The sequence below is a fragment of the Falco peregrinus genome, chromosome 6 (genome assembly GCF_023634155.1).
Source record: "Falco peregrinus isolate bFalPer1 chromosome 6, bFalPer1.pri, whole genome shotgun sequence".
In the NCBI taxonomy this organism is placed as follows: domain Eukaryota; kingdom Metazoa; phylum Chordata; class Aves; order Falconiformes; family Falconidae; genus Falco; species Falco peregrinus.
In genome coordinates this window covers 9,068,523-9,095,814 of record NC_073726.1, presented here as the reverse complement: position 1 = coordinate 9,095,814, position 27,292 = coordinate 9,068,523, and the positions used below count along the sequence as shown (strand labels likewise).

Below are 27,292 nucleotides of genomic sequence, written 5' to 3'. Positions count from 1 at the left end.
TACACTACCAAAAGCAGACTGTGCCATAACTTTGCTTATAAATATGCATGGTCAAACCCCCCTCAAATTAAAAACAAACAAACAAAAACCCATAAACACACATCCCCCCCCCAAAGCCCACCAAACTTCTCAGGTTTAATTTTTCTTTGAGAAAATGCTGTTTTGAGAGGAAAACTTTCACCATCACCCTTTTTTGTCAAGTAACAGGTTTTGACGACCTCTAGTACTAAGGCTATTTGAACCATAAGCCTTGAAAGTACTTTTTTCTTCCTGCAGTTGATCACGCAGAAATAGTCTGCAAGCATGCTTCCAAAACAGTAGTGTTTTGAGAAAAAAAACAATGAGCCTAGCTAGGGCAAAAAAATTTTTAAACACCACTTCCCTTTTGCTTGGAGTATCTTCGCAGTTCTGCACAAGGTCCACATCACCACTACATTAATAGACTAGTTGCCTTTCTTGATGAAGTATTTAATACCCATAACAAACCTGCTCCCTCCCAAATTTGTTGTTTTTATTTACAGTTACCAGTTAACTAAGCTAAAATTTGAGTTGGCCTGTTCAAAATCCAGTGCTCCATAGCTACTCGTTTCCCTTCAGTCCGTATCAGATGCCTTTCATTCCCAAAGGTGCTCAGATTCCCCCCCCATTTCATAGCTCAGTTAACAGAAGGAACACAAAAGGCTAAGCACATCTGGCATTTGCCTTTAAAGACATTTCATGTAGATCTTTTCTTTAATTTTAAAACTAATTTATTTAATAAATCCCACTATTTAATGAAAAAATGGTCACCATCACACGCTTTTAATTATTCTTTTGGTTTAAAGGTGAGTTTCTTTATCAAAATAAGAAGCTGCTGTTCCCAAACACCTTCATAATGGCCTGCAAAAGAATGTACTGGGCTAGACCTTCAGCAGATTTAGTCCAGAGTTATGATAACAAGGCCATGAGCCATACACATATTTAATATTACTAAGGAAATACACTCTCACCCTATTTGTTATCTTTAATATTTCATTATTTTAAAACTATTAACTAGCCAATCATAAAAAGCCTCAGATCAGTATTAAAAATTTTATTGATGGGTTTGGTTTAGTTTTAATCCTGCGGTATTATTTTTAAAGGTTTTAATCTATTTCCTAATTCTTGATCAGTGCAATAGATGCATATGAACTGGAGAATGAATGCCTCTAAATTCCAACCTGCACAATCTTTTCCACAAAATAATACCAACACACAAATAATATATTGTTTTTATTCCCACACTGCTCACAGTCAATTCCTCTAAAGGCTATACAAATCTGCAAGAAAAAATGATGGTCTCAATCCTAAAGAATTCATGGTCAAACCATAAGATAAGGGCAGGCAGAGAATCAGCAGAATACAGAAAAAAGACATCCTAAAAACAATAAGGCAGCACTGATCAGCATGATAGTCAGCAGCCACAGCGTACCTCCAAACAGATGTTTTTTGAGGCAATTGTAGCAAAAAGATTTTTAATGAGGGAACTGAAAAGAGAGAGCAGGGCAATTTTGCATTTATTTCCTGAGCTTTCCATCCAAACATAAGTGGCAGCAAGACAGAAAGCACAAAGGCAATAACTTCATCACTGACCTCTCAAAGAATAACAGAAAACAGAGCTGGAATATGCTGTGATCCTGTGCTTCTTGGTTTCTAAACAGTGTTTCAGCAACGTGAAGCACTTGAAATTTTGTGCAAAGTTGCCTTCACCTCAGCAACCTTGTACCTTAATTGACTGTGACAGAGGAACAGACAGGCTCCGTTGAAATGTAGGAATCAAGTTTATTTCCCTGTCTCAAGCAAAGAGGCACTATACCTAAACAGCTCCTGACATATTTATCCAACCTGTTTTTAGGGAAAAAAAAAAAAAAAGCCATTAATATGTGTAGTACATTCTACCCTAAAGCACTGCAAAACCCTAAACACAGAGATGTATGTTCTGACATTAAAGTGGTTTTCCACTATAATAGCTCATATCTTCTTTGCCAGCTCCTCTTAGTGAACAGCGAGATCTTTCCATGGTAATGATTTTGAATTTTGAGCACTACATTTAAAAAAAAAAAAAAAAAGAAAGAAAGAAAACCACACTGGCCATTTAAACATAGTTCCATCCAGGTAACAAAATCACATATAAAAAGTCTGAAAGTCTGAACCAGCTCAGAACTGGCAGAAAACAGACTGTGTTTTATACTGAGATTTTCAGCAGCAGCGGAAGAGCTCTCTCTGCAAGCCTATGGTGCTGCTTAGAACGAAGAGTCAACAATTAAATGGAAAATTCTGTGGAGAGACTTAGTGATCTGACAGGCACAAAACAAGAATGAGGAGTAAGTTTAAGCTAGAGAAAATACCACACAGCACATTTAGTCAGAATAAAAAGGAAAAAAACTAAAATCCTTATTACTAAGGGAAGAAAGATGAACATGTTCAAGATGAGAGTACTTCAGGAAGTCAGGGCTTTTTCCTATGGACTGATCATACTGAGGTTTATTCTACAACACTTAAAGAACTAACTGAGGAGGCAGGAAGCTCTTGAGACTTCATGGGGAAGTACGGAGAACTTGCAAATGGAAAACCTAGTGCTTATGATCAGAAAAGGCTGGGGGCGGCGGGGGCCGGGGGGCGGGGGGGGGGGGGAGAGGAGCGGAGAGAAACAGCCAGGGATTGATCAATCATTCAGTTTGACTTGACTTCCCAGAAAGAATCCTAAAAGAAATAAACAAACGCATTTCAAAAACACAGAGAAAAAAACAAGACAAATAACAGCCAAAAGGGATCTGTCAACAATGAGCTGACACATTTCCTCCAGTGAGAGGGTAATAGGCATCCCGGATGAGAGGTGAGCAGCTCCGTGTCATTTATCTTAACATTGTAAAGATTTTTGACACCATCTCAAATTACACTCTCAGTCATAAGCAACCTATTGAAAGAGATCCAGCCTCTAAGGGCTAGGTGCAAACTGTATCACAAAGCTGTGAGAAGATAAAATTTGTCATTGATTCACTGTCATAATGGAAGGGATGGTACGGGGTGGGGCCTGGGAAGATCTGTTCTTATTCTGGTATTATTCAATACTACTAATAACCACTCAGTGCAGTTTGGATGATAAAATAGGGTAGGTGGTTATCAAATTCGGGCAATAATACTGGAAAAGGTTGTAGCTATGTTGAAGGTCAGGACACTTATTCCAAATGATGCTGCAGAGAATCTGAAAAAAAGGAGCGTGCAGTTTAACAGGGACAGCTAACAGGTAGCACATCATGGGTCAGGAAGGACAGAGAGATATCAGCTCTTCAGAAGAAAAGAGATCTCAAGGCTCCAGTGGATTATAATGTGCTGAACCAATGTCATACTGTTGCAAAAGGGGCAAATACCATCCTGAGAAACACAGAGAGATAAAATAATCTTCCCCCTCTACTCTCGTAAATACATGAAATGATGTTTCTCCTGTACGCTGCACTAGTGACACTTCAGCCAGAGCACTTTATGTGAAGCCTGGATCATTGTGTTTCAGTTTGAAGGAGAATCAAATTGGGAGTCCAGAGAAAAAGCAAAGATCAAAAATGTGTCTAGAAAACATGATCTATGTGACTGAATTGAACAAATTCAGGTTGTATAGCCTGAAGAAATAACACAGCCCAGGGGGTAAAACAACAGGCTTTGAATACATGAAAAAGATGAGAATGTGCTCGATCTGTGCTCAATCACTTAAGAAGTAATGGGTTTTAATGATAGCAATGAGGAGTAAAGTCAGGTATTTATGATACTTTAGAGCAATAATGATACAAGATTTATTTATTTTAAAAAAGAAGTGGGGGAAATAAATATCTATAGTGAAAAACAAGAAAGAATTTGAAAAACAGAGAATGTTAGCTAAATCCTTACAGTTAATAAAATATGGCCTTGGGAGAGGGAACAGACACCATAAATATGTTAAAGTGGGGCACAAGAAGCTAATCTCAAGGAGAACCAAAAGGTTAATGAGGCTAAACAGAAAGTTACTGGAACAATGTGTGAACTAGCATGATTAGCATACTAAAAGATCCACCCTGGAGCAAAGAGAGCCCCCCTACTAACAAAGCCCCCTCCCCACAGAACATGCTGGTAAAAAAAAAAAAAAAAAAGAACACAGTACCTTTAAAAAAAAAAAAAAAAAAAAGAACACCTTTAAATGGGGGTGAGACTTGTAAGAACGAGTGAGAATTAGGTGTGACTAAGCATAACTGTAAGCAATCGTTCCGAGTGTGTAAAAAGCTGTGCTGTGTCTTAGTAGGTGCGCTAGCTGCCCACCTGGCACCCCCCGGCAGATCAGGGTAACGAAATAAGGGTAGTTAAAACCAGTAAGAGAATGCCTTCAGAAGCTGCCAAGCCTTCAGCCTTGGAGTAACCTAAGTGTAGAAGGTACTAATGCAAGGGGCTAGACAGCTTCTTGAGATCCCTTTAGCTGTCTTCTATGGTGCTAGGGCAGATTTCCAGTACTACATATTTTGAGCACAAATAAAAACTAAGATCATGGCCAGATAAACAGAAAAATGTCAACGTATTTATGTGACAGCTAAATTCTTCAGACTGCCTTTTGTGGTTTTACAAAATACCTATTTAAGAAACCAATGTTTTATAAGAATAAAGTAAATAAAAAATGCTTTTGATCATATTTTTCCTACTTCTTGGCTAATTAATGATGCCTTTTCAATATTGCTACGGTTAGAGCTGCTCTATTGCTTTTGGTTACAGGGAAAATGCTCCTCTGAGAAACCGTAGGGAAAGAAGGTCTAAGTAAAAGAAATCACCACTGTCACATTAGTAAACTGTTTTCCATATAGGCATAAAGGAACATAAATCTGTTTGGGAAGTATTCAGCAGCTCTCATGTGAGGAAAGGTCCAATCTGGAGTCCTACAGATGAATGGAAAGCTCTCCAAGGTTTCACAGAAAATCAGTCCTTAGCTATTAATGTGATCCACAACCTGAAGCAAAAGAAGATCCTAAAAAAGTATCCCAGTTTATAAACTAATAAATCTGTCATGGCATTCTTCTAGAGCTCTTGCTAAAGACATTCAGAGTCTGGCATTCACTCAGGAAACTTAAAAGTGTAGGAATCCAGCCACTTGTATCCCTCCCAGCATTTGCCCAAGGCATACAGAAAACCTAATTTTGAGGAGATTACTAGCAAATCAAACAAAAGAACTCCTAACAAAACCTAGAAAACTTAAGAAATTATGGTTGAAGGAGATCCTAGGGTAGTCCTCTGGCCCCACCTCTGAATTAAGTATGCAAAATCTGTCACCTGCTCCAACCAGCCCATAGCACTGAATTGCCCAGCCTCTTGGCCAATGCAGCCCAGTGCTTAATTATCCCTGTCCTTAGAATCTTCCAGCATGTTTGCATTACATCTTTCCTACTGTAATTCAAATCCACTGCTTCTCCTAATAGCCAAATTAACTATGCCTAACAGTTTGTTCTTTTCCTGAATAATCTTTTCTGTACTGATAGGGATTAACACAACTCCCCTCAGTTCAGTATTCTCCAGACTAAACAACCCCAGTTTGCTCAACCTTTCCTTACAGGCATACTTTCAAATGGCTGATCATTATCATCGCTTGCAGCTGGACTCACTCCAGCTACTCTACTTTTCCAAGTGAAGTCATGGTTCTGCAAGAAGGCCACAGCACTGAGGAAGAGAACAGATGGATTATGTCAGAAATCTAGGAGTTCCTGGCTGTAATGGCCCCTGGCGATGCAAATCTCAGTTAACCATTCCAAAGCCATTCCTTAGCTTTATGCCTATGGTTTCCATAAAGGGGGTTTCATTTCAATTCATGGAGTTACTGGAAATGTTACTGCAATCCCCCTATTTCATCCAGCCAATCTTGGCACATCCTACTGCCCTGCTCAACACTAAATCTGTTTACTGCGAGCTGAAGTTACAGTCAGATTAGCTACACATTCTTCATTTTCTGCCTTAAACTTACTATCACAGTATCACCACTAAAACCACTGAAACCATTTTGGAAATGCAGAAAAGAATTCACTCCTTGTCTTTAAAGATTTTTTTTTTTAAAAAAAAGTGTTTGGGGATTTATCAAGATGATAAATCCTAGATAAATATTAGACAAGCCTAAAAAACCTAATTTAATACCACTGCAAGATGATGAGACATTGCAGCAAAGCAAACAGAAAAAATAATCATATAGCAATGTTCTGCTGACTGATGTTTATTCTCTCATCATATCATAACCAACGAATGCCTTTCATTTTCTGTTTAATGATTTTTAACTTACTAGTAGACTTCCATTATATAACACAAATGAACAATAATTAAAGTCATTTAATCTACCATTTTTGCTTTTAAGCAGGACCATTTTGCTTCTAGGTTAAAAGGGCAGCTCAATCTTCAAATTATAATACATGTATAAATTTCTGTGGAGGAGAAGAGAAAGCTGGAAGAGACTGGGGAAGGAAATATGCTGGTAGTCCATGTTTCACACTGGTAGTTTACAAAGCAATTCACTGCAGAGTTGCTGCCAGCCACGCATAATCCAGACTATCAGCTATGCCCAGCAGCTGTTTGTCTATGTTAAAAGTCTCAACATTAGCTGGTACCAAGGGGGCAGCTAGCACTGCTCTGAAGTCCCATATATACATGCAGAACTCTCCAAGAAGCTTCTGATTTTTCATTGTCTGTCACTGCACACTTGTTTTTATTGTGAAAGAGAAAATAATATTTTAAAACACAAGTGATTTATTTTAGTTGTCATGCATGGCAAGGTGTCCTTTCTTTTTTTTTCTTTTTTTTTAAAAAAAAGAAAAACTAACCAAAAATACTCCATGGTTCCTGTTGGCTATGGCTATTTAAAGAACAGACCAGTCTAATCATAACACTCCTTACAAAGGATGATCACAAAAACCTATAAAATATCTGTCATCCACTCAAGAATCCTGTGAAAAATTCACAGCCAACTGTGCAACTGCAACCCCATGCTTCGTTTGAGAAACCTGACTTTCACTCACCCTGACAAGGTGGGAAAAAAATCCCTTTTCATCCTAACTCTCAAGCAGAGGCTGTTTCATTGGCAATCTGGTATCATTCTAATGAAGAACAAATGGTTATCCAAGTTCAGGATATTTTCTTAGTAGCTGTCTTTTTTCCATTTTCTTTTTTTCTCTAGAGAATCAGTGAAGATGTCTGTTTCATTGAGAGGGGAAAAAAAACCCAACAGACTATTAGGACCAACAAAGTAAAAATCTTCAGAAGGAAGACAAGTTGTAATTCTTCTTGGGTTCTTTTAAGGTCATTGGCTCTTGAATCCAGGTTCCGTTTTGATTTTCAGTCATGTCTGAAATAGCTTCTGTTCTACTACAGGGACTTCTCAAAATAATTTGATGTTTTTTTCAGCATCTCTATTCAGCTTATTCACACACCCACCCCTGCCCCATCCCAATGGGATTTTTTAAAATGAACAATATAATCTGTACGATTTCAAAATCACAAAATCCCAATTTTATTCAATTTTTCATGTGTCGGCTTGTCTACAATTTGCATCCACTGTATCCTACTGCTGACTTACCACTTCAATCTCGTATTGGTCCTTAGTGACTACAAGTTTCATATCAACCTCAGACTGTGACAGTAAAGTGAGACATATTTATTGACCAGTGCTAAGATCAGGGCTAGCTCTGTAAAACCCAAGTAGTCTTCTAAAGACCACAATAATATTTTTCTACTTTCAGCCCTGTGTAGAATAAAGGAAGGCAGCAGTATAATTTTGAAAAGAATAGAACCTAAAACATTTTTGCTTATCTCATTGGGTTTTGTTGTTTGGTTTTTTAAAACCCAGCATCCACAATTTTCAGGAAAATAACATGGATGGAGTATGAGTTTGAACTCTACTGCCCTATTATCTATGGGCAGAAGAGCACCCTGCAGGCAGTATGATTGTCATATTTTGTTTATAGGTACATACAGCACTAAGTGCTCCTGTTGTGTATTTCACTGTAGTGTGTTCTTTTGTTAAGCACAGGGCTTAGGTTCAGCAATTTGAAAACATCTATCCATTATATAATTGCTACCACAGGAAAAGAGAGGCTCTCTGGTTTCTTTAATGAAATATAGTGGCCTTCAGCAAAGCTTGAAACTTATTTGTTGCAGTTAGAGAAAACATCAGAAGCTTCTTGAATATATTTTTTTTTTTTACCATGTCACAAGAAAGGGAACTAATGCATTTTGAATCCTTTACTTCCAAAAAGAATTGACTAATGTCAGTGTCGATAGCTTCCTTCAGGATTAGATACATAATTTACAAGAGCCCTAGAAAAGAAGAGAAATCAAATACTGATTCAAATCTTTCTGTGATATGGCTGCCTGAAGGGAAGCTCTTTGTCGATGTGGGGTTCCCAATTTTTACTAGTTCACCAAACACTGTGCTTAAGGCTGATGATGATTATGGCTGTCTCTCTGATAGTTCATCACATCAATGTAATTTTAATTTATGGTTTTCTTAGTCATAAATCAAGACCATTACAGAAAAATGGATGCCCCTGAGTCATGTATATCCTTAATGCATACACTCCATAAATCTGAAAGTTTTTATGCTTGCTATTATTTCTAAGAGAACGTTAGAAATTTCTTACTGTAAAATTTCTCTTGCATTTTAACAGAATTCTTAGGCTCTGGTGAAAAAAACAAAACAAAACAAAACAAAACAAACACAAGTGAATTCTGTCTTAAAAAATTAACTATTTTCATTTTCATTATACAGTGCTTTCATATGCTTTGATTTTTTCTTAACAAAAAAATTCACATAAATTGATATGACTCAAGATTTTTAACTGTATCAGCTAAATACCTCATTCTGAAAGCACCAATAATTGTGTCTACCTGAAGTCCCATCAATCAAAAATTACTAACTTGGAAGACTATGGGTTTGGATCTATAAGTTTTTCAGATTAGGATCTTTAAACACAGATTTTGGTAGACCAAATCAATGTATAATCTTGAAATGAAATCTGAGAATGCTTTAAGCTATATTAAAAAAGTGTTTTTTTAAAAAACCTCAATGTATTAGATTTTAAAATTCTTAAACATTTCAACTTTTCTTTTTCCATCTGGCATTTAAGTTTCAAAATAGAACATTTTTGAAGAGGGTAAAAAGTCCCTCAGAAATGAACCAGAACAGACTGAATGGGTAACTAAGTAAAGAAAACTGAGAAACTTGATATTACAGCTTTAAGATGGGGACTATTTCCATTTACTGCCACTGACAAAAGCCATCAGTCAACATCTCAATCTAGCCGTTGTTACAATGCATGCAATACAGGACACAGTTTCTAAGAGGGAATTCATTATTAATCATAAAAAGAAGTTGATTTCAAATCATAAGTGCCGGGAAAAGCAAGCTTGTTTTTAACAACTTTCCTCCTACAAAGATTACATGGTTGAGAGCTCAAATTTGCTAAACCCACACATTTGTAGGGAACTTTTACGTGTGACCTGGTATGTAAAATACTGTTACACTATGAATAAAACATAAATTTTGCAGAAACAGCTACTTTTCCCTGGATTTTATTCATTATGAAAAATAGAATATATTTTGGAAGAAAGGATTTTAACTACAGAGTTTCCTGAAGAATAAGTTCTCTTCTCCTGATAAAGGAAAATGCAGAAAGCAAACAACAGAAAACCCTGACAGTTAATGTGTAGTCAATGACCAGAAGTTCTAAGGTAATTATTTTTTTCCTTCAAAGTGGTACTAAAAATTTTTAGGGTCTATTTATTTTCAGTACATTAAGATCATTTAAAGTCAGGCAACCTTAGAGAGTAAAAGGACTTTAAAAGGAGTGTAAAATTACATTGTCAGAATCATGTAAAATGATAATTGTGTAAAAGACAAGGAGGTTCTTTGAGATTATGGTTTGATGTATCTAAATAGCTGTTTTCAGAGTTCCCTTGCATCTGTCAAAGACTGATTAAACTCAAGAATCACACAAAAATTTACATTTTTAATATCATGGCTCTTTTTTTAATGTCTACACTGTATGTCTCGGCATTGTCATGCATGCATTTGTTTTGTAAAAATTGCAAGAGTATTACTGACCAGTAACCATGAAGTTCCTGTACCTGGAAGCTATAGCTGCTTCAGAGGAAATCTGAAAGGTCAGTCTGCCTAAAGGAGAACATTAATGTTACTGAGAACTACAGGGAGAAACCAGCATCGCAGCTAGAAGGGTCTCCGCAGCTGTTGAAGCCTGCTGACAAAGAACCCCTTCGGGAGCATGGTACAGAGTCTTTATCTAGCCAGAGTTAGCACTTTCCGCCCAAAGGGAAAACCAGCACTGCACCAGGAAGGGAACAAGTCTGAAGCTTGACCACAGGGACCCTGCAGAGTCAGTGAAAACTTTGAGGGACCAGGGGCACCAGCAGAGGAATCCTGAATCCCAAGGGTCAGGGTCAGAGACAGGACCAGGGCCAGCCAGTGGGTGAGGAGCCACAGCCCACACACCAGAGACCCACAGCCAAAACCTGACAGAGAAATTGTCATAGAGCATCCTAAGGGAAAGGGGAAAAAAAAGAAAAAAAAGATATGGAGGGTGTGTAATTGTGTGTGTGTGTCAAAACCCCAAAAGATCAGAAAGAAAAAAGGAAAAGTTTTATTCAGTTATTTAGATGCAAGACATGTTCTAATCTTAGTTACTTTAATTGTTCCAAAGGTTGAACTGTACTACAAACTTGATGCTTTCATGATCTATTTTTCTGTCACAGGAAATAAATAAATGAATATGAGATAAATTTTCTGAAGCACAGTACCAGCTGTATAGATGAACACAATCAGAAACACATCATAACTACATGTTACCACACAATTTGAGGCAGAAATATCTGTAAAAACAAGAGTAATCTATAAAGGATATCTAGCTGACAGAGATTCATTAAAAATCATAGTTACATGTGTCTTCATTAAGAGGAAACTGCAGGAGAAAGGAGGATACAGAGAGGAAAGATTTATATTTTAAAAGCATCTCCTTTATAGAGCAGCAGGGTAAAAATTGCCCTGCCAACTTAATATTGCTTTGCCTTCAATAAATATAGATGTTTTCACTGAAACCAATGAAAACATCCACTGTGTTCCTCCTGATTCATTGGCAATCAAAGGCACTACCTAATTTGCAATATGATGATTTGGAGTATTGACAATCATTCAAAAAGATTACTTGGGTTTAGTACATTTTGTCTAGTGAGAGGAGGCAACAGCTTTGCCACAGCAGATCATCATGTGGCATAACTACTATTGACACATGCTAAGTAAATTTAATGAATACGGAAACAGATGGAAATTAACTGTATCACCCCTATTACGACTTCCTTCTTCACTGTTACCGTACCAGCGCCTACAGACAGAAATGGAGACCAGTGTGCAGCATCTCAAGCCCTGACAAACTTTATTTCTTAAAGTCCAGTTGTCCCTTTGGGAATCTTTCAGGCTTTCAATAAAGATGAGTAGGTCAAGAAACAGAATGGAAAGGTAGGGAGAGAAACATGTCCTTCCTGAATCAATCCAGATGCACCATGCACAGGGGGACTAAGCCCTGTCTGCCTGCTCACACCCTGGTCCACGTGAGCAGGAGTTGTGCAGCAGAGCAGGGGGCAGTGGGATGGGAGTGGGGCCGTGACACGAGGCTGGGAGGAGAAACACCCACTGTGGAGCCATGTGCCAGCCTGTTCGCATCTCCACACGCTAGACAGCTCGCCTGCAAATTTCAACAACCAGTGGTATTCAGCACATGAGCTCATGGAGGTGAAAAAAAAGAAGCAAAAAGAGAGGAAAAAAAACATTCTAACACATCCATTCTTAATGACAGTTAACAAGTTGTGTCCTTAGATAAACCCTTTCCTGTTTGTTTTGTGGTTAACGTGGTTAGCACGGTGTGGTTTCAATAGTCTGAGTAGCAGACGATGTAATCACATTTTGGAGAGCTCCTTGGAGTGCCCATACATGAGGTGGAAATAATGACACTGAAAAGCTACAGGCTTAATGAAAAATTTAGCAGCTTAGGAGGGGGATAGAAACAGGCAGATTAGAATGGAATTAATATTGAAGCAAATTCTAAGGTAGCTTTTAGCTACTACTATGTAAGTGCTATGTTAGTACCAACATTTGTGCAAAATGTGTGTATCAGTCTTTCAGATCACTTAATGAACACTAACTTCTCAGAAAACTGTGGCAATTATGAAGCTCTGGAATATATGCCATAATAGTTATGATAAGGGTCTAACTCTAGTATTTTCCAGAAATTACTATTTAGTATTAATCTTTAAAATTGTTTAACCATTTTTTTCCCCTTTCATGTCTTTCAGCAGACAGATATCAGGTTAGTGGAGGGAGTTAACACTGCCACACAATCTGCTACACACAGTTTCTGTTGGCAGGGTTTTTTTTCTATTTGGGCAGAAGAATTAAATAAATGAGTCCTTGCCAAGTAGTTACAAATATTAAATAGTAGATATGGTAAAGTGGTTTAACAGCTGTGGCTGAAAATGGAAAGCTATCGTGTGTTACTGTGGGTAGCACTCATAATTATTGCAAAGTAGTCTCTACAGGAGAATAATTTGTAAAAAATTACTACACCGTCTTTGTTACTTTTCTTCAGGAAGCTCTCACATGGAAAACGAGAGATGTTTGAAACCTGCTTTTTGTGGTTTGATTAAAGTCATTGCACAAGCTCCCTTTGGTGAAATCTACTCATGAATTCACACTGTCGCACTTCCCATCAGTCCTTAGCAAAACCAAACTTGATATTTCACATTTGCAGAGCTACCCAAACGGCTAACATACCTCAAGTAAACCCTGCAAACATTGCACAGCTAACAAGGAAACAGGTCAACTTCATTTTGTTTTTCTCATGACTGTAAATTTTCCTGCATGGAGCCATCTTCTGACAGAAAGAAGTGTCTTGGGCTCAACAACTTCTCAAGTTACTGCTGTGGTTTGATGTTAGCTGTCATAGAAATATTGCCTATTGTAGTCTCTGCATTTATTTGGATGGTGATTTAAAAAAATAATAATTCCATGCATAGGTGGGGCTTAACTGCTAAAAAACTTGCAGAACATACTAAGGCAGCAATTAGAAACTCCTCCTCAAGATGGGTAAGTTATTGTCTTTTGTTTCTTCTGCTATTAATTAAGGGACTATACTAATTCTAGTTAACTTTATAGAAAAACCCCAAATTTTCCCTTTATATTCCAGAAATATTTCTATTGCAGTAGAAGTTATAGTCCAAACTTATGTTTTACTAAATACATTTCTATCCTCTTGTATTTTTTTGAATACCCAGGCAATATATATGTACCTATCATTTTGTCTGACACCGTCTTTTGAAGGAGGAGTTACTATTTCCCTGAATAACTTAATAATCGGCCTGTGCAATATCAGATGTATAATGGCTCTAGAATATAAGTTAAAGGAGCAGGTAAATGCACAACCTAACCTACTTTAAAATATTAAAAAATTGGTTCAAGTTACTGTGCTATCATTTACTGCCTTCTAAGAAGAGAATGCAAGAGCTTTCTTCTGCCAACTGAACAAAGAAGAAATCATCACTATTTTTAAGTGTTTTGAAATAATGTAATAAGCAAATGAGTACTCTCTAATATCAGCATCACAATGAAACCACTAGAATCACAGAACCATAGAATCATTTAGGTTGGAAAAGACCTTTAAGATCATTGAGTCCAACTGTTAACCCAGCACTGCCAAGTCCACCACTAAACCATGTTCCTAAGTGCCACATCTACACATCTTTTAAATACCTCCAGGGATGGTGACTCAACCACTTCCCTGGGCAGCCTGTTCCAATGCCTGACAACCCTTTCAGCAGAGAATATTTTCCTAATATCCAATCTAAATCTCCCCTCACACAACTTGAGGCCGTTACCTCTTGCTTTACATCTTCTTAATTGGGAGAAAAGACCTACCCCCACCTGCCTTCAGCCTCCTTTCAGGTAGTTGTAGAGAGCCGTAAGTTCCCCCTGAGCCTCCTCTTCTTCAGACTAAACAACCCCAGTTCCCTCAGCCGCTCCTCATAAGACTTGTGCTCCAGACCCTTCCCCAGCCCCGTTGCCCTTCTCTGGACACGCTCCAGCACCTCAAATTGCAGTGAGGGGCCCAGAGCTGAACACAGGGTTTGAGGTGCGGCATCACCAGTGCCCAGTTACAGGGGGACGATCACTGCCCTGGTCCTGCTGGCCACTCTGTTTCTGATACAAGCCAGGATGCTGTTGGCCTCCTGGGCCACCTGGGCACCCTGCTGGCTCATATTCAGCCGGCTGTTCACTAACACCCCCAGGTCCTTTCCCACCAGGCAGCTTTCCAGCCACTCTGCCCCAAGCCTGTAGCGCTGCGTGGGGTTGGTGTGACCCAAGTGCAGGACCCAGCACTGAGCCTTGTTGAACCTCATGTACTTGGTCTTAGCCCATCAACACAGCCTGGGCAGACCCCTCTGTAAAGCCTGCCTGCCCTCAAGCAGATCAACACTCCTGCCCAACTTGGCATCTGCAAACTTACTGAGGGTGCACTTGATCCCCTCATACAGAACATTGGTAAAGATGTTTAACAGGACTTGCTCCAGTATTGAGCCCTGAGGAACACCACTTGTGACCATCCACCTCCATGAATTTAACTCCATCCACCACCACTCTTTTGCCTTGGCCATCCAGCTGGTTTTCACCAAGTGAAGAGTACAGCTACCCAAGCCATGAGCAGCCAGTTTCTTCAGGAAAATGCTGTGGAAAATGGTGTACTTACATTTAGATGAAGTTGGTTAGTCCACTGACCAATTACTTTGTATTCTGTACTCTTGTTGGTGATTTGATACTGAAAAATATCATAGCGTCCAGGAGCATCTCCATTTTCATTGAAGATAACAGGTGTTCCAGCACTCCCTGAAAAAAAATTAAAAAGCAGTTAGGATAAATACCTTTAAAGCAGCTTTCCAGAAAACACATTTTGGAGGAAAAATACTGATTAGAGATTAAACAGGTTCTTCTTAATGCAAGGCTAGTATGGTAATAAATCCAAAAACCTCTCAAAAAGAAAATGTGTGTTATTATCATCATCACGAAATCTACCCTATGAGTTAATTAAAACATTTTAAAATTACAATCTTTTTCAGTCTTTTTGTTTGTTTTAACTGGTTTTTCATGTGTGTGTATTATAGAACATTAGGAAATTCTGTGATAAAACAGAAATGGAGAAACTAATTTTGTCTTGGAAAAGGGTACAATTTCACTTTAGGGTATGAATACAGTGCAGGAGGCACAAAATAGCAATCTTGTAATGACTTCATAAAGAATTTTCCTATTAAGTACAAAAGTAAAATAAATACCATGAACATAGGAGCCAATGCTCATAAAAGACCTTGAGATACAAGTGTCTAAATCTGGTCATAGTTAATTTGATCAGTTTCTAGCACTGACGACCTGTGTAAAAGTGTTTTATCAAAATAAATTAAGGACAGCAGCTGTGCTTGTTGCTTTCCTTTATACGCAGCACTGCCTGACAGAAAGGGCCATTGCTGAAGCTGTCAAAAATTATAAATCGACACTCTGTTCTTACTTCGATCAACGAAATGTTCAAAGATTGAAAACTACATGTCCACCTTGGCAACCAGGCCAGCCAAATTAGAACACGTTTTGATGAATTCCCTCAAGGTTACATCAAGGATCTATACTCCTACAGAGACTTTTCAAAAACTACACAAAGAATGTCATTTTCACCCACTCCCCAAATTTATGTGTATAGATGAACTGTATTTATAGTTGAGGTTCATTGGACTCAAATTCAAATATGTTAAAGTTCTGTTTCAGTGACTGGAGGACGAAATTTCTCTTTAATGGGAAAAAAACACAAACCACCACAAAACCCACCCCCAGTGTTTTCACACGTCTCCATGTGAACAATCAAGAAAAGGAGAATATCCAGCTCAGTGAATTCCTACAGTATAAGACTTGTTAATGTAGAACCTACAGGCACTAAATCCACTGTGAGTACTTTCCAGAGAATGCCAAAAGAAGTTTGAAATTCTGGGTAACATATCAAGCAGAATCTAGCAGCAGAAGTGGGAACAGCAGTCTACATACTGCAGGATTTCAGCAGAAGTACTTCTTGTCTGTCTGTCTCTCTCCCATGAAGAATTTTGTTCTCTGGTTTTGTATAGCAGCTTTCATACAAAATTGATACCCAGTGAAATAAACAGTACTTTGAGAGTGACAAGTGGCACACTAACTACTATGCCAATTTTAGAGTTCTGCCAGAAAAAGTCTGGCTGCAAAAATTAGATGTGAGCAACCATGGAAGAGGAGTCTCAAAAAGTTATGAGTGAGAAAGAATTAAGACCCCTTTGAAGATTTAAGAGACTCCACACAAAATTTTGGAAAGCTCTTTATGTTTTGCTTCCAATTCATTTGACAGAATTGAAGGGCAAGAATAGAGCCAGTCTACAATCTCCCCAAGCAATGATTTTTTTCTTCACTGCTCAAATAGTGGGTTGATCCAATAAATTTCTTCCACCCAATAAACACATACTCAACTGTTGTCGATATGCAGGTATGGAGGTAACCTTCAAAATATTACTCTCAAGTAATGGTGGGATTCATCTTTCCATCCAGCAGCATGTAAAGAGTTCATGGAAAGAACAGTTATCTTTTACTAATGGATACAAAATGTCCTTTCTACCCTTTAAGAACAACGGGAATTGCAGATGTTCTTTTGCTCAGCATGTGAGCATATAATCTATTGCTGGTTTTACAGATATCATGTTGTGCTGGGTTTGGCTGGGATAGCGTTCATTTCTTCATAGTATCTAGGCTGGGGCTGTGCTTTGGATTTGCGCTGGAAGCAGTGTCGATAACGCAGGGATGTTTTCGTTACCGCCGAGCAGCGCTTGCACAGAGCCAAGGCCCTTTCTGCCTCTCACCCCACCCCACCAGCGGGTGGGCTGGGGGGGCACAGGGAGCTGGGAGGGGACACAGCTGGCACAGCTGGCCCCAGCTGACCAAAGGGATATGCCAGATCATGGGGCATCACACTCAGCATATAAAGCTGGGGGAAGAAGAAGGAGGGGGGGGGGGGGGGCGGGGAGGATGACGACACATTTGACATTATGGCATTTGCCTTCCCAAGCAACTGTTATACCTGCTGGAGCCCTACTGTCCTGGGGATGGCTGAACACCTGCCTACCTGTGGAAAGTGGTAAATGAATTCCTTGGTTTGCTTTGCTTGAGTGTGCAGCTTTTGTTTACCGATTAAACTGTCTTTATCTCAGCCCATGAGTTTTCTCACTCCTACCCTTCCAGTTCTCTCCCCCATCCCACTGCGAGGGAGTGAGCGAGTGGCTGCGTGGGGCTTAGCTGCCAGCTGGGGTTAAGCTGCAACACACATACAAAGACACAGACTATAGTACAGGCGGAACCATCCTTCTCTTTGATGCAGTAGTGTTCTCAGATAAAGCATAACAGCATCTCACACTGTGCACCTCAGTTGACAGGAACACAGAATCCTGCTGAATTCAGCTGTCATTCCAACAGAGTCCAACAAGATCTTTCTCATATAGCAGAAGTTAAAACAGCCTTTGCCAAGTTAATAAAATTAAGCTTGTTAAAAGCTGGAATATTCACAGAAGATTCAGACCCCCAAACACTGGGAAGAACACACTGTCCTTCTGTTGAACTGCAGATTTTAGAAACAGTCACAGTGCCTGCTGTAAAGTAAATTTGACTATGTTCTGGCAATGCTGCCATAGCCAGTAGATACTGTTAACAAGTAGTACCAGACCATTATTTTCATCTACGTCTTCTGTCTTATTACTTATATATGTCTTTTAGTTCATTATTGGTTTACGAAATGAAACATTTGATAGACCCAAAACAAGAAGGTGTACATGGCTGGATTGCACCAATAAACCATTAGCTACATAACTAGGAGAGCAAAACTTAAACACATTTGAAGAAAAAAATGGGGATTTTACCAGGGGTTCTCAGAATTATGACTACAGGATGGTAGCCGAAGCCTTGCAAGTATAAGGGCAGAATGAAACTAGAGGCCTTAAGGCTATAAACAAATCACCAAGAGTTAATTTGTGTTCTTAAAAATAAGTTAATCTCATCTGAAGAAAAATATACCTTGGTGGATTATCTGGATGAACAGTTCATCTGAGAATGGATAGTCCACAAAATGCAAAGGTTTCCTAAGAAAATATACTATGTTGGTTAGTCCATCAAATTTAAGTGAATACTTCTGTAGAAAAACTGATCAACACTGTATAGAGATCAGCTAATTAAACCACATGGAGAAACATAGTAGCTGACCATAATTAATAGCAGATGTGGAGGCACATCTAGATTTAGTATATAACACTGTAACAAATGCCATTGTGTTGGACAAGTGCCTGTATTTTTTGCCAACCATATATGCAGAGGTGAGCACTTGACATCTGGTACTGCACTGCCATGTATGTTTTTACTGTATCATTACTATTGCAGGAAATTGCATCTTAGTTCTAGTTTAAGACACCGAGTGTTTAATTGCTCCACTTAATGGTTGTTGAAGACTGGCTGCTAAATCTAACAACGCACTGTGGAGGGAAAGTAATACAGAACACAATGCTGCCGTGAGGTAGTGAGCCCAGGTAATATAAATTCCAGCTCAGATAAAAAGATTTTGGGAAGCCACACTGAATAGTTCTTGGAATAGGGTATTTGCCTTAGAGAATGAATTTGTATATCCTCATCTAGGAACGACATTTATTGGGCATCACCATAAGAAAAATGTTACTTTTGCTTATGAAAGATATCTAGGTAATGCTGGTGCATTCTGTCACCTCAGAGAATACAAAGCAGCCCACATATTTTAAAATAATTTCACTGTTTTAGTACATTTTTTTCATAATTTTTCATCAGTCATGTAACAAGGTAATTAAAGAACAGTGAGGGAACTAAGCCTTTGGGCCCTTTCACATTTTATTTTCTGTGTGGTTATGTTGCCATACATAATTTTAACCCATTATTGACTCAGGTAATTGTATTCAATCTGTCACCATCTTCACTAATTTTTTAATATATTCTAGGTGACTTAAAGAGGAGTGCATGGCAGAATTTCAAGAATGCGTAATAAGCTTGGCTAACTATGGAAAATAATGTGTGCACCTTCATCATCTTCATCTTTCCTTTGTGCTAATTCTTTTTTTTTTTTTTTTCCTAATATATAAATACAGTTACTAACTTCTTTTGGGAGCTGATTCTGAAATGTCTTTTTGCTGAAGAATTCCAGGATACTTTTAGAAAGTATTTTCTTTTTTTCTTTTTTTTTCTTTTTTTTTTTTCCTTTGTGATGTATAGCTGTGGACTGTTAAGTGGAAGGAAAATTTTGAATTTCACAATGAAGCATTGTCAAAAATTGTACAGACTTGTTTTGAAATCACACTTTCTTTGCAGTTAAAAGATAAAACAAAATAGGAAAATCATTTGATGTCCTCAAGCTGTAAAGGAAAGACAAACAGTTAAGTCTCATGGCTAGTATAGGCCAAAAGTGTCGATTTTTCTTTACAGGATCTATTTAACAAAAAAGGGATTAGATACAGTGAGAAATGCATGCAGGGAGATCCCCATCCATCCATTCTTGTACTCCTTCAAAGACATCACAGCACGAAGCAATTACGTTGCCCTGACAGCAGAGCTATGCTACGTCCAATGATGTGGTTCATAATATGGACAAAGAAATACTGGGCTGTACATCTGAACTGGTGTCTTGAGGTTTTCAGGTCATAAACATAAACATCTGTCTCCTGCTGGATACCCTCTTAACAGCCATCTATACTGTAAGTATGATGTCACCTAAAAGCTTCAGAGTCTTTGCTGTATTGCATACCAAGTCCTTTAGATATTTTATTTAAGCTCTGAATGGCTGGTAAATAGATCCTGCTTCAAAATCACTCCAAAATCAGATTAAATAGATACTCTTCTATAAACCCTATAAAAGTATGCTTTATAGAATAGTTGTTACCGTTCATTTGAAGACAATCCATATTCACAGCACAAAATAATGTTACATTTTAGTAAGCCTAAGGACACGTTCACTTATTGCAGATATAAAGTAATAATCTGGTACTGAACAAAATTCCTCCTCCTCCTTCCCAGTTTACAGCCAGCAGCATTAAACAGCTCTGGGTGTTAAACTAGCACATTAGCTAAACATTACTGAAGCAATGTAACTGTGACCTCAGCTGTTTATGACCCTTTCAAAATGCAGCTTAAACTACCCAGAAACATCATTTAGAGAAGGAAAAAAGTGAAATGCATGAGATTTCTAATTCAATATCAAGTAAGTAATGGATCATTTTGGATTTTTAATGTCTTACATTCATGTCAAGGACTCTTTCTGATTAACTGTTTTATGACAGGTCCCTTGTGCACTGAACCTGAAAATTTAGTCTTCTAAAGAAATCCCTACGTGTGTACCTTGATATTCTTAAGATGCTGCTCAGCAACTACCTTAACCTGCATGTGCTTACCTTAACAAGTTACATTTGACATGAATCTCAGATGTCCTCATTCCTAACGTAAACTGCAATCTTAGTTTCTTGTGAGGTTAAGGGCCCCTGTGATGCCCAGATGCCTTCCAAAGAACTAGTTCTTTTTACATCTCAGGTAGCAGAAAAGAAGTGGAATGACTGGGAAACCCTGTGTTCACGGGTAGTAGTGCCCAACTGCATATTGAAGTGATTTATCTGTAACAGTTCCTGAATTAAGAATAGTGGTGACCCTTATTAAATAATAATAATAATAATAATAAATCCACTAAATTAAATCAACAGCCTTGGATTTTTCTTGTATGAAAACCTTTAATAAAAATGTACTTATTACAAGGTACTGCTACTTCAGTGCCTTGACAAAAGTGTAGAAAAGTGGTTGTGCTGGTAAGTCTCACAACTGCCATTTACAGAATTTTCCAACTTTAGTGGAAGTAATATCATTACAAAGCTTGACACCAGATACAATTCTCTTATTTCATCAGATTTCAGTGTCCTGATACTAATTCAATTTTTTAAACTGAAATGAAAATTACTTAAGCCTTCATCCTTTGAGCTGTTCCTCATAGGCTGTTTTACCTGTTATGAATCCGAATGCAGCCAGCATGGATTCAAGGGTATATTTAGGTGAATGGAAGTCAAGCAGTTTACTGTACACTATATTACAGTTAACTGTTATGTGTGAAAAATTTCAGAATGCACCATCTGTTAGAATTTGGCTTTACTGGAAGACTCCTCAGATTTATAGGATCAACCCTTATGCCATTAATTTATATGATTAGTTTTACATGCTAGAGTTGGGGGTTCAGATTTTTTTTAATTAACATTTCTTTTTAATTAGCATTTCATTTTAATTAGCCATTAAAAGGAAATTTTCACAGAGATGTACATGCATTAAATTGTTTTCCTTGAAGCAGAAAGAGGGAGAGTAACCATTTGAACTTTCAGTACTGTGAATTCCCAGAGAAGAATGCATTTGTAAAATTAAACAAGAAATTTGTCACTGGTAAGTATTTTAATGAGAGAAATTAAATAGAAGGTTGTTGAATAAATAGAAAAATAAATAGAAAGAGTAAATATAAGCTGTTTGAACATTTAATACTTGGGGGGGGGGAGGGGGGGGGATACCAGAAAATCATAAACTACTCAGAACTAACAGAACTTAATTTGTGAATGTTAGTCTGGCACACAGAGAAGGAATACACACTGTATGTGTATATATACACTATGTAAGGTTTGTCGGAAACGAAGCCATTATCTGCTCAGTCTCCATACAGCAGACATTTTCAAACAAGCAGTGTGATTACTAAAATACCCAATGATGATTGTCTTCTATTTTCCTGAATGTATCTTATTACTAAAATACCCAATGATATTGTCATCTATTCAACACCTGAAAAGACTTCTCTTTACGCTTACCCTAAATGCTTCAGTTCAAGATTAGGACAATAAAGCAGGATTTCATCCAGTTGTTGTAAACACAGGTGCTTACTGACTTTTTAAATATCCTAAGATACTGGACACATCCACAAATATATGTAAAATATGCATATGACAGAGAACCTGTGCCTTTCTGAGGCAGCAGCTGGAGGCCAGATGGATACCCTGGAGTATCTGGAATGGCATTCAATGCCCGTGTTTAGACAATTTATCTTTCTTACCATGGGGCAAATTCTGGCTATTCATGTATGAGTGCACAAAATAGAACCAAAGAGAAACTGAAAGTGCTACAGGAAATGATTTATATACAAATGTGAGACATATGTGATATAAATTACAGTGGTACCCACTACAAGGCTCATAGAGAAAGTAAAAAAAAAAAAAATAGTATTAGTATAAACTGATATAAATCAATTCCAGGTCAGGCAGTACAACTTTAAATTATTGAAGTTGATGGACAAGAACTTTAGTGGTAATTCTATAGAGACAGATATAATTTATTTGATGTCTTGGTCCTCAGCACAGTGAATGATTGAAAATGTGTACTTCTGTGAAAGGAACAGTTCATTCCACCCCTGCATGAGAACATCAGTCAGGGAGAGTATCATGAGGACATTGTATTTAAAATAACAAATAACTAGTAGTACTTTTTTCATTCCTGAATGTATTAGAACTTTTTGCCACAACAAGCAGAGAGAGATGATGTGTCATAAAACTTACCCTAAAAAAAATAAAATTTGAAGACGTGACTGAGCTGTTACAGCCAACAGTATAGGTATATTAAACAGCAATTTGCTGCATCATTCATTAGTGTGTCTATCAGTGTTTATTAAAAGTAGTGATATAGGTGCAATGCTGGTTCATCCAGTTCTTCACCTACTAATTGCAAGAATATATAGGAGAAAAATTCTATATTTAGTTTGTTCCCTGCACTTTCACCCCAGGCACCTGCTGTTGGTCACTCTCAGCAAGTGTACTGCACTGCTCCAGAATACAGAAGGACAGAACTCTAACTCCCCTCTTTACAGCACCTTGAGTCTACTAAGAGATGACAAGTAACCTGTAATACAACAGCATCACAGATTAAACTTCATATTTTGCCAGATAAAGAATCAAAATTGCTAGACACTGGTCCTGCTATGGTGACATAGTATCGTGGAAGCAGTTTTCTATTTCCCAGCCTGGGCTTATCCTGTTCTCTGCACAGTGAGGCTATGCCTCTGCCTTCACCTCTCCTCCCAGAGGTAGGGCAGTACTATGTGAATGACTTTCCCTACTCCAGGGCTAAATGGGAGGGGTGGGAGTTGTCGATGAGCTTCTTCACAGGTAGGTGCTAAAGCAAGACTGGAATTAGCACTGAGGCATTGGCAGAAACACCCGACAGTCCTAGGAAAGGAGTGTGAAGGAGGAGGTTGTGATGGGGTAGGAACTACTGAGGAAGAGAAAATGAGCCCCATTTGGATCTCCGCTGCCGCCTTAGCTTTGTTCCTTTCACCTCTGGAAAAGGGACAGCCCTGGTCACACAATGACGTCAGAGTAGATAGGGAGAGGGATTCCCTACACATAGCCCAAAACCTCAGTGCTACTAGCATACTTGAAAGAATTCAACCTGTTTTTATTCTGTACTCTAACAATCCATAGAGACAAGTTTATTTTAAAATCTAAGGCATACATTGTGTGCCAGAGAAGATTGGTTCAGTTCTGCAGTTGAAGAACCCTGTAAGTCAAAGCCAACAGGCTCTGGGAACAGATATTGTATGCAATGGAGACACATAACTCAATCCTTTAAAAATCGACACATAACATAAAATTCAACTGCAAGATACATACTACTCTAGTAACATACTAAAATAGTAGCAAGGTGGTATGACATTACTACAAGCTAACAGCTTGTACTGGAAGAGGAAGTTGCAAGAGGGTTGTTAGGATTTGGGGGTAACAACTATACAAAAGGTGTAAATAAATGCATAAAATTTTGTTAGCGCGATACTATAGACCAGATAGTAAAAAACGTTCTTGGGTGGAAAATGTTCATTTTAATGTTATGAAGTATAAGTTAATATTTTTTTTAAATGTTGTGGTTAGCTTTTCTTTGTAAATGTATTTTGCAGCACCAGTAGCAGCAAGCACATTTCTTGTAGTCCCTCTGAGAAACGTTCATAGTCATGATTTTCCACAAGAAAAAAAAAAAAAGAAAAGAAGGTAGCTTACACATATCCTCGGAAGTAAGTGGGAGTGAAAGTGTGAGGAATCTTTACCAAAAATATAACTGCAAGTAATGACTTGTTTCAGTATTGCCAAAATGAATACACTTCAAGTAGACATGCATTTCTCTACAGAATCACGATCACCTCCAGTCACCAGCAACACAACCACACAACAGAAGCCCAGCTTAAAAGGGTCTTCATATCATTTATTTCCATTCTTATGATTTTACAGGCAAAAAAAACTCTTCCAAGAATCTGTAGCTATATAGTGTCATTGGAGGAGATCAGAATTTGAGGACATCCAGGAGTGTCCGAGAACTTCTGCATTAGCATTTTTTTGTTACCTAAAACTCTAATTAATGTGTTCCTAGGAAGCACAGAACAATTCCCGCCTGACCATAAATCTGGCCATCAGCTTACCTCATGGTACGCAAGGACCCACCAAGACTTATGTGAGAACATATGTCCTGAAGAGTTTGGATGCACCCTGCTTGCACCTGTCTTCAGCAGTAGCCAGTCTCCGATGCTTGGTGAGATACTGAGGACTGTCTTTAACCTACCTTTTCCATTTCTCCTGCTTTGTGACATCATTTGGAGAGGCTGGTGTGGCGCTTCACAGTCACCCACCCCCTTTTTTTGTTGTTACTAGCACCAGAAAGACATACTTATTTCAGCACTACTAAACTCTCTCACTGAATACACAGTACTGCCACTGGAGTCATCTGCCAATCTATGGGTATTATCTAGGCAGGTCCTACCTAGGACACTGTGCATTGTATGAGAAAAAAACCACTGTTCCCTTCCTAGATAATGTTCATACATCATTCTACAGCAATGGTCCTATTACAATAGATACAGGTATAAATATTCTTTTTGTTTTCTCTCTCTCTCTCTTTCTCTTTATTATTTTATTCTTTATTATTTTAATCTTTAAAAGAATTCCAGCCCAACTTCTGTGTGAAATTCTTGTTTTATTAGTCTCCTCCATTTTTGCTTTGGTGATTAGCTTATTTCCTCTGGAATAAGCACTGGTGCTCAGTTCTACTAAAGGGTACATTTACAGCATGTTTTCTACTATGCTTCTCACTTCTGGTACTCAGAAACTTTTCAGGTAAGAGTCTATCAAGCTGACAATTGACAGAGTGTCTTCCAGATGATACCAGACTTTTCTCATCAGCTTGCACTTACTGAATATGGGAAGGCAGAGATGAGTTACAGCTCTCCCACTTCAGACTCCAGTCTGAGCATTTACTTCAGGCCAGGATGAAAACATGCCAAGCACACACATACACATCCCTGCAGATTTTAGAAGTCAAAAAACATGAAGACAAAGCATTTCAGATAAAGGAACAACTTCAGTAAATATCAGTAACTTGCAAGTGCCTGTACAGCCTCAGAAAGAAAGATTTCTTCCCTTTCCACTCCAGAACAATACCTCTGGTACTGAATGATGTGAGAGTAAGGAGATGTGGAGCTAAGTGACAACCTTGCCCAAATGGAGGTGGGGTCATATAAGGAAGTGGATCAAAGAGATCCACACATTACTACAGGAATTAACACACACACTGTAATGTTCAAGAACTGGTTAAACTGCAAGGGATGTCTGCAGGAAAAGAGTATCAGAACCATCTATAATTCCAGCTGCTGTTGTGCAGAAGTTTGGGGAGTTTGTTCAGCTTCTGGAGCACCTCCTTTGTACTAATAGATTCCCTGAGGTCGACGGGAGACAAATAAAAGTGCTTTGCCAGAGGTGATAGCTGCCTGGGGGGCAAGACAGCACCCCGGTGAGGAAAGGTACACTACCATCTCCAGAGTAATTGTTGAAACGACATCATACTGAGAAAGAGGGTAAATGGCCCTGCTAACAGGCATCATCCCCAGCACAGGGACTTCTGTCCCAACTCCAGCAGAGCTTTTATTTGTGATTCTGCTCCTCTGCTTCTCTTCTCTTGAAGTCTTAACCTGATGAGCTCTCTGTTCAGCAAAGAAGGGCTTTATATGCAGTTGTGTGCTAAGGTCACTACCTGTGCTGAAGATGATGGCTGGTTTGACACAGCTTCTGTCATCCGCTTCTTTAGCACTGGGATATTTTTAAATATAAAGAAAAAACTTGGAAGCAGAGGACAAAGATAGTAGTCACTCCCTTAGCTAACCTAGACCCCAGTCACAGTTCTCAGGCACCAAAACATGATTCATCATGTTACATGTTCAACGTGTAACAATTGTGGGATTTCATGTCTAACCTTTCATTCTTTTTCCAGAAATTATATATTTCTAGAATAAAAATTAACAGAAAACAAACAAAAAAGAAACAAAAAAAAGAAAAACATTGTCACCTAATCATAGTTGGAATAATGAATTACGAAGAAAATGAAGGAACTAAGCAATTTCCCATTTAAGGCTTATACAAAGTGTAGTTGATTTATCAAAAAATAAACCCGCCCTCAATACAAACCCACAGCCAAAAGCCATGAACTATGATAATGTTCTGAAAGCACACAGACAATTTAAGATTTCTCAAACAAGACACATCTGCATCCTCAACTCTGTCTCCTTGGGATTGTCATTATGACACAGACATTAGTCCATTAACATTTAGTTAGACATCTGAAACATAAATGTCTTTTTCTTCTCTATCTATCCCACCTGCACTTAACATTTTCCTTCACGTGCAGCTTAGTGTGACCAATGTACTATCAGTCATCCGTGAGGCTGGTTCATCTGGCTGACCAAGATCCTATTTGGCATTAAGCTATTTCCTGTTGTTTCCTGAGTGCAATGAAATATGTGATAATTAAAATAATTAAGCGGGTTAAAAGTATATCAGGGAATTTCCTAATGTTGATTTCTATCAGTTGACAGGGATTACCAAAGTCCTTCCTTCCAGTGCTTCAGCTGAGGCTTTAACTCTGATGTTTAGAGAGGACACAGCTCCAAAAAGGAACTGTTAAATAACCATAACCCAATCTGTAGCTAGATTTATTTCGTCCAGTCTACATTAGAAATAAACTAACTCACACAAACAACCATGCACACATACGCACACACAGAAG

The 27,292-nt window shown here is 38.3% G+C and overlaps 1 protein-coding gene across 2 annotated transcripts in view; it reads right to left on the bottom strand.

Moving 5' to 3' along the window:
* Nucleotides 1–27,292, bottom strand: part of GRM8 (glutamate metabotropic receptor 8) — a 359,089-nt gene that overhangs the window by 60,084 nt on the left and 271,713 nt on the right. For both annotated transcript variants that reach the window (XM_055809165.1, XM_055809167.1), the window contains one exon: nt 14,814–14,950. In XM_055809165.1, the coding sequence (XP_055665140.1) occupies nt 14,814–14,950 (137 nt within the window). The remainder of the gene's footprint in view (nt 1–14,813; nt 14,951–27,292) is intronic.